Source organism: Balaenoptera musculus, chromosome 1 (assembly GCF_009873245.2).
Source record: "Balaenoptera musculus isolate JJ_BM4_2016_0621 chromosome 1, mBalMus1.pri.v3, whole genome shotgun sequence".
Taxonomy (NCBI): Eukaryota; Metazoa; Chordata; class Mammalia; order Artiodactyla; family Balaenopteridae; genus Balaenoptera; species Balaenoptera musculus.
In genome coordinates this window covers 42,373,948-42,381,151 of record NC_045785.1, presented here as the reverse complement: position 1 = coordinate 42,381,151, position 7,204 = coordinate 42,373,948, and the positions used below count along the sequence as shown (strand labels likewise).

Sequence of the window (7,204 nt, the reverse complement as noted above, 5' to 3'; positions counted from 1 at the left end):
ATTTATTATCCTGTAGCCCCTAAATAAGTTATGACCCTTATATGTAATATATGTATGTTCTTGCTAGCTTTTTATCCCCTAAATATTGTCATTTGCAGCATATTTTAATATTTAAACATTTTGTAATTTTACACTTCTGATATTTCAGGGAGAAAAAGCCAGTGTTACACTTAGCATACGTATGGTATAACTTTGGGAAACGTATTATTTAACCAATTGTTTCATTTTGTGATTTTTAAAAAATCAACTAATGGGAAGCACTTTTAGATGGCATTTTCTTTTTAAAGTGCCTTTTAGAGCTAACATATATTTGCTTTCAGATCGCTACTTCTGAAACCTGTTTTTCAACTATTTAACTTTGAGAGAAAGGGAAGATCGAATATATAAGGATAAATTCACACTGAAATAATTTCAGGTTTATTTCCAAAACATGTTGTCCTTATTCTGTTTTAAAGCAGACATACTAGGCACCAAGTAAAATCTTTGAGGGGAAGCATGAGGAGAGAAAGAAAAGAATAATTGAATCGTCAATAGAATATGTCTAGTTTTTCAATTAGTCTACTTCTTTTTCTAATGTCAAGACTTAAAACACCATGATCTTTTAGAGTAGTTCTCCTTAGCAAGAGGCAAATTATGTGCGGATTATAAGAGGAGTGGAAACCACAGAAAACACTGTCCTGTTTTGAAAAAGTGTTTTAATCAGGCAAAAGAAGCATCAGGACAAACCATTTTTAAAACAAAGTCTTCAAGTTGGGTATTGAGACTGGCAAAAGGAGAAGCAAGGAGAAAAGTCAGGGAAAGATAAAATATTCAGATGAAAGCCAAAGCTATTTGCAATTACATGTTAGAACTCAGGGTTTTGCAGGTGAAAAAGATGTTGCTTAAATATATTCATAAACCTGTAGTAAGATTTCCACTTAGCAGTTTCAGAAGATTTAACTAGCTGTTTAAAATATGACAAAACTGAATTTTAACAAATGATATTAAAATAGGACAGCCAATCAATTAACTGACAAAATAGAAGGCAGTGTGGGAGAGCCCTCCCCACATTCATTGCAGATTCGCAGCTCCCTCCGCCCGGTTTCCCTCCATCAGGCTAACGACCTCGTTTCTCCGGTAGAGCCTGGCCAAGTCGCAGGCGGTGTCCCCCTGATGGTTCCGATGCCCCACTTTGCAGGCCGTGTGCTTCACAAGGAACTCCACCACGGGGAGGTGGCCTTCTTTGGCAGCCAAGTGCAAGGGCAGGTTCCCTTCATTATCCTCGATGTTAACATCAGCTTGAAACTCCAGCAAAGTCTGTAAAGTGTCCAGGAAACCTGCTCTGGCTGCATCGTGAATGACAGCGAAACCAGTTCGGTCTTTCAAATCGGGATTAGCACCTCTAAGTAGTAGTCTCCTGGCAATCTCGGGATTTCCAAGTTTCATAACCTAGAAAAGAAGAAAAAACGGTAGAGTCCTTCAAGTGCTCCTACTACAAGAATATTTTAAAATATCCATCTCTTTTTATGTATGTAACTATTTTTGATGAAGGAGTGCTTGGGGAAGACCCATATGATCGGGTTTGAAGGGCTCAGTTGCAGGAAATGAGTACTATTAGGTAAAAGTAGAATAAAACTTCTAAAAATTGAGCTTCTATGATGGAATATCTTAAACGGGCCCAAAAGTAGGATAAATTGATTAATAAAATAGAATGAGTCCGACTTATATAAAATCACTGACAACTTGGTTCTCTATCTCCCATAAAGATTTGTGTAATTTCATGAATTTATTAAAATAAAAGAAATGGAACTTGAGATTTAAGTAAGTCTCCTTCTGTTTGCTTGTTCATGCTCATAAAATGTGCCTGGGGTGTTAATTCTGTAAAATAAAATGTGGGTAAATTTTATTTTCTAAATAGCTGAAAAGAAATAAGGAGAGTGAGTTTCTTTAAATCCTCAAAGAAGTGTTTCCACACATCAGACTCCATCTAGTCTGATTTTATAAGTGTGAAAATGATCTCTTAAAAATCCAAACCTGGTATTTTCTTAAATTATTAATTTTCACAAGTTCTCTCCAAATAGATACAGCCCCAAGTTTCCAAGTATTTTTTTAAATAGTTTGTTTTTCTTTGCAATTATTTCATATGGGTTACTAGGTGTGTTTAGTGCTTAGAATCCTTCACTTGAAATTTTAAAATGTTACTGATTATTAACGTGTTAAAAAAGCAACAGTGTTCTACATTGCCAATGTATTTATCTAAAACTAAGTTCATGATATGTCTTGTATTAGATAGGAAATGACTGTATGGAAACTGTTCTTGAAAAGAATGAAACAGTCATCCTACTATATTACTTACTGTTTCCTAAAGTTCTAACTAGCCTCCTAATTTTCAAGTGAGCAAAAGAAGAGAAAATAAGATATTTAATGTGTATTTTGGGACACAGACAGCTTTGTCTTGTGGTTTCAGCCCATTTATTAATCAACTGGTGATACCATCTTATTTCCTTTTGCAGTTATTATCAGGCATTTAGGAATAGCTATTTGTAAACTGCCAGTATTTTAAAAGCCAGAATTTGGTATTAAAATTTGCTATCAACATACAAATAATTCACATGACAAAGACTTATCTACTGGTGTTTGAATATATTTCACGCTAATAAGAAATCACTATTAGGCTCTCATAGTTATAAAATATTTTGTGGAGCAGCATTCAGTTGTACAATACATATAATTTCATTGTGAAAAATATAGTCTCATTAACATGCAAGAATATTTCAGCATTTTAATTGTTTTAATTTATATTTAGGTATATTCATAATAACCTAAATTTATAATACATTACACAGTAGACACTCAAATGTTTGTGAAATTAAATATACACTGGAAAATACATACAAAGCTGATCTATCTCTTTAGAATGTTTGTTTTAAAAAATCACAAATTAAGTAACAAGATGAAATATATTTAGAATGAATAATATTTTATAAATGCAAACGCTATAGATGGCCAAGATGTTAAGCTTCCCTGTTGATAAAACCCTGCTGACTTTTAGCCCTTCCTTTGGGGCAGTGGTTAAAAATGATACATAATTTATTTTTCAAGAACTTCAATGAAATACTTTTTGGTTATTAAAAATTAACACAATCTAATTTTTACCACAACTGCCTCTAAATATTTAGTCACATCTAAGGACCTGAACTGGGAAAAATAAGAGAGAGACACCTTGGATCTTTGTAAAGCAAATGTACGATTAAGGCCTTTGATATTATCCTGATTGAGAAGCTTACACTAGGAAGGGGGAAAAAGCTTTTGTAATTGGGTTAATAAACATAACTGTAGGAGAAAATTTGCCATATTTCGCCAAAAATAATAGTAATGCTGGAAATTGTTTTGAAAGAAAGTTCTTTCTTGAGTTATGACACAACTTCAGAGTCAGGATTATACATACTGAAAATAAGCCTTGAGACTCCTGTTTGTGTGTGTTTCATTATATGTACTAGGACTAAGCCACAATAAGTGGGTGTTAATATCTTGATAAGTATGTTTAATATAAACGAGACTGCAGAGTTGTATTAAAAATGTTTGTCAAAACTTTTTTTTGCAGTATTAATCTCCCAGTCTTCCTGCTCGTCAAAAGTCCTGCAAGATCCTATTCTTACAGGGTTAAGTGGCTCATTCTTTGTGATATTTATATAATATTTTGAATGTTCAATAGGAAACTTTTCAATATATTAAATTTGTGGCATTGCTATCATCACAAAACCTGTTAAAAACTACTAGGTGGAAAAAGAAAAAAAAACCTTTCCCCACTTAATCTACCTGAAATAACAAGATAAATAATTTAGTATCTATAAGCTTCCTTAATACTGAAATTTTTGCAAGGTCAGTGTATTCTGATTTAAAATATACAGGCTGTATGGACTTCATCTGTCAATAGTAAATCTCCTGCCACTTAAATTTCTCATTCTTGCAATTAAAACAGAGCACTCTAAAAACCCTCTCCCCAGTGGATTTTCAAAAACAGCTTTAAGTGTTGCATTTCGAATACGCATAGCTTATAGGAATACCATCAGAACTCAGATAAAGCAACTGTTTGAGACTACTTTGCCATTTTTCTGTTTCTAAGCCTTTCAACTAAGTTACATGATAACGTTCAGAGGAGGAAAAAAAATTATCAGGTACAATACTTGGCAGCTGGACGTGTTTCATTTGTTACTTGTAAATCTAATTACTAAAAATTAGAACATACCACGGTATGACCGCAGAGACAAAAACACTATAAACTGAGCTCTGATTAGAAAATTCAACTTTTTATTCCTCCTCGATCCTGAATGGGTGGATGGTATTACATTAACTGTGAAATGTACATCCTGTGCCCGTGCCCAGGCCACCCATTCCAAATGAGGAAAGGTCGTTGGTCAAAACCTGAAGCATTTGAAGAAAAAAACACCCTTGCCAGTAGTCAAGAAAATTAACGTTAAAGTCAATTATTGGAGCAAAGTACGGAAACCACTAATAGCAGTGTATTTACTTCAAATAATAATCATAATAACGTGTTTACAGAGCTGTCTAAAAAAAAGAAAAACCAAAAAACTCGGCGCTGCTACGACTGCTACAGAATCCCCACCGTCACAAAAACATTCCAAAAATTAAGACCAAACCTGGAACCCACTTGATATCGAGGATGTTATTGGATTTGACGAGTTTGTTCAAAGTACGTCATTTTGGGGAGTTGGATCCACTTAAAGATATAAAATATGGCAACCAACTAGTTTTTAAAACAGTTAAATTTTGTACCCCTGAAAGCTTAAAAGCTATTATTCTAGAAACCCGGGTCACGTAGGCAACATTGTTGACCTGTTTTCCCCACCTCTCTGGATACCAACCTGCAGCGCAGTCCTTCCAAATCCATTTTGTGCATTGACGTTTACATTATTTTGCAACAAACTAGTAAGTTGCTCTAGGTCCCCCCTGGCAGCTGCGGACGCCAACTCGTTCCCCCAAGGCTCGGCCATTCTTTAGGGTCCTGACGATCGGGAAAAGATGAATTAGTTGTTTTTCTTTTTCCCCTTTCCTTCGCTCCTAACCAGGCTGCATGATGGCATCGGAGACTGACAGAAGGACTGGGATGGTTAATCTGGAGTAGAGCTTGGTAGTAAATACTAGTAAGATCTGCCTGCCAAAAGCCCGCCCCTCGATTCACACGTGATTATTCAGCAAAACTGAGCCATTGGAGAGGGGCTCCGCTCCTCGCTTTTTAGCTTAACCCCTATGAAGAATTCTGGTGATTAAACTGAGAGATATACAGGCACACGTATATTTCTGGTAAATTACTCTGGACGTAAAATATAGGCAGAGCTGGCACGTACCTACACTACAGATCTCCGTGAGGAATGTGTGCGGAGATTTAAGGCACTAGATCAGGGCAGAAAATACCGCGAAAAAAGAGACATTTTGGGGGGGGAAGAAAAGGCATCAACCCACCCTTGTTCACAGTGGTGACTTGAGCCGCGCGAGCCAGTACCGCAGGGGCAGGTCCTCGAAGGGGCTCGGTCTCCATCCGTCTCGCCGAAGGGGTAGTCCTGAGTGCTCCGCTGCAGGGAGAGCGCCGCGGTGGCTGGATGCTGAGGTGCTCCGGGGGTTAAAGATGATCGCCAAAAGCAAATGAGAGTAGCAGTTCCGTGGCCCTCAAGTTACAGGTCGTAACGACTCCTCGGTGGCCTTGGATTCTCCGGAGGAGCCTTAATTCGCGTTCAGGCCGAGCTGCGGGCTAACGCCGCGCGGGAGGGCTCCGGAGCCCGCTCGCCGGGCTACCGCAGCCCCACCGAGCCTCAGAGGCCGTGGGAGCCAGGCTCGGCGCGCGTCTCCGGAGACTGCCGGGCGCGCGGCGGGCCCCCGGCAAGCCGGTCATGCCGGCCCCACCGGGTCCTGGGACTCCCAGCAGGGTGAGGAAGGGGGAGAGCGATGCGGGAAGTGTCTATGGGGCCCGGGCTGCTGAAGCAGCGCGCTGCAGCATCGCGGCTGCACAGGGCAGCCCACCGGTAACTTCCCGCCTACGACCGAGCCAGTTCAGACTTCCTAATGTAGAAGCTCATTGAGCTGCCGCCGCCTCTTTTCCTTCCTTTCCCGGTTTTCTGAGGGCCTCCGGAGATCGGGAGGGTCCTGGGAAGTCTCAGGCCAAGCTCTGAGTATCGGGAGTCGCCACAATTCCAGGGCGCAGCCAGTCCCGCCGCTCTTGGCGAGAGCCCAGCGGCTTCGGCGCCGGGTGCCACTTCGCCAACCTCTCGCGGTCCCCTGGCCTGTGCCCCCAGCCTGTGCAGCCGATAGGGCAGCGGCCGCCAGCCAGCTGTGCCCTGGAGCCGAGCTGGGTAGCACCGCTTCCTCCCGAGCCGCAGCGCTCCCAGTGACAGTTTCTTTTGTAGCTGGTCCCCCCCAAATCGCCGGTCCCCGCTCCCTTCACCCCTACAGACACTTGTGCGTCGTGCCCCTTTCTGGTCTTTTCCTTCCCTCCCTCCCTCGCTTCTTTTTTCGCTCAAACAATTGCTGCTTCTGTTGCCGCTGCAGAGACGGTGCCGGTTTCTTCTCCCTTTTTTCCGACCTCATCAGCTTTTTTTGAAAAGAAAAAAATTGAGCGCTTTTTGAGTTGAAAAACCCGCCCCCATTTTAACGGCAGAGTTTTAAGGAGGCTCGGCGGAGTTGCAGCGCCGCGGGAGCGGGAAGGCTGGGCACCGCCCACGCCCCGCCCTCCGCCCTGGTGGCGCTCAAGCACTCTGCCGGGCTCGCCCCGCCCCCCGCCCCGCGCCCTTTCTCCCGCCTCCTCTCTCTCCGCTTTCCTCCCTCAGTCTCCTGCGCTGGCTCCCACCCGCCAGCCCAGCGGCCAGGCCCGAGCCGGAGCGGCTTTTTCGGACCCGCGGAGCCGGGTTCGGCCTCCTCCGGCTGGCGGGCGGAATGGAGTCTGCGATGTGAAACCCCGCGCTGCCCCGAGGCCGGCGGGGGCGGAGGTGGAGGAAAGAGGCTTGTTAATTAAGGCTGCGGAGAGCCGCAGGGCCTTGGAGGCTCGGCGGCGCTGACTGCTGGAAGGCGGAGAGGAGGCTGGCGCGAAGCGAGTCTTTCCCCGGCCCTGGCCGGGCAGCCCGGCCCGCCTCCGCGCTCCCCCGCTAGGCTCTCGAAGTTCGGGCGGCCAGGCCTACGGCTGCCGCCTCTTCCTCTGGGGCGCGCGCTGTGT

At 43.0% G+C, this 7,204-nt stretch overlaps 1 protein-coding gene across 2 annotated transcripts; it reads right to left on the bottom strand.

The window, feature by feature from the left end:
• Positions 1–258: 258 nt before the first annotated feature.
• CDKN2C (cyclin dependent kinase inhibitor 2C) lies at positions 259–6,676 on the bottom strand. Of its 2 annotated transcripts, XM_036834500.1 has the most exons (3): positions 5,464–6,676; positions 4,866–5,005; positions 676–1,428 (listed from the first exon to the last, which is right to left on the bottom strand). In XM_036834500.1, the coding sequence occupies exons 2-3, from the start codon at positions 4,992–4,994 to the stop codon at positions 1,051–1,053; spliced, it is 507 nt and encodes a 168-aa protein (XP_036690395.1). In that variant the 5' UTR covers positions 4,995–5,005; positions 5,464–6,676; the 3' UTR covers positions 676–1,050. The 2 variants fall into 2 exon arrangements, with proteins under 2 accessions (XP_036690402.1, XP_036690395.1); XM_036834507.1 differs by lacking the exon at positions 5,464–6,676 and having other exon boundaries at positions 259–1,428; positions 4,866–5,122.
• Between the last annotated feature and the right edge of the window lie 528 nt (positions 6,677–7,204).

Coding starts and splice junctions, on each gene's coding strand:
- CDKN2C (XM_036834500.1), bottom strand. CDS start 4,994: ATGGCCGAGCCTTGGGGGAACGAGTTGGCGTCCGCAGCTGCCAGGGGG. Junction 1,429..4,865: donor TTGGAAGGACTGCGCTGCAG/GTTGGTATCCAG, acceptor CTTCTTTTCTAG/GTTATGAAACTTGGAAATCC.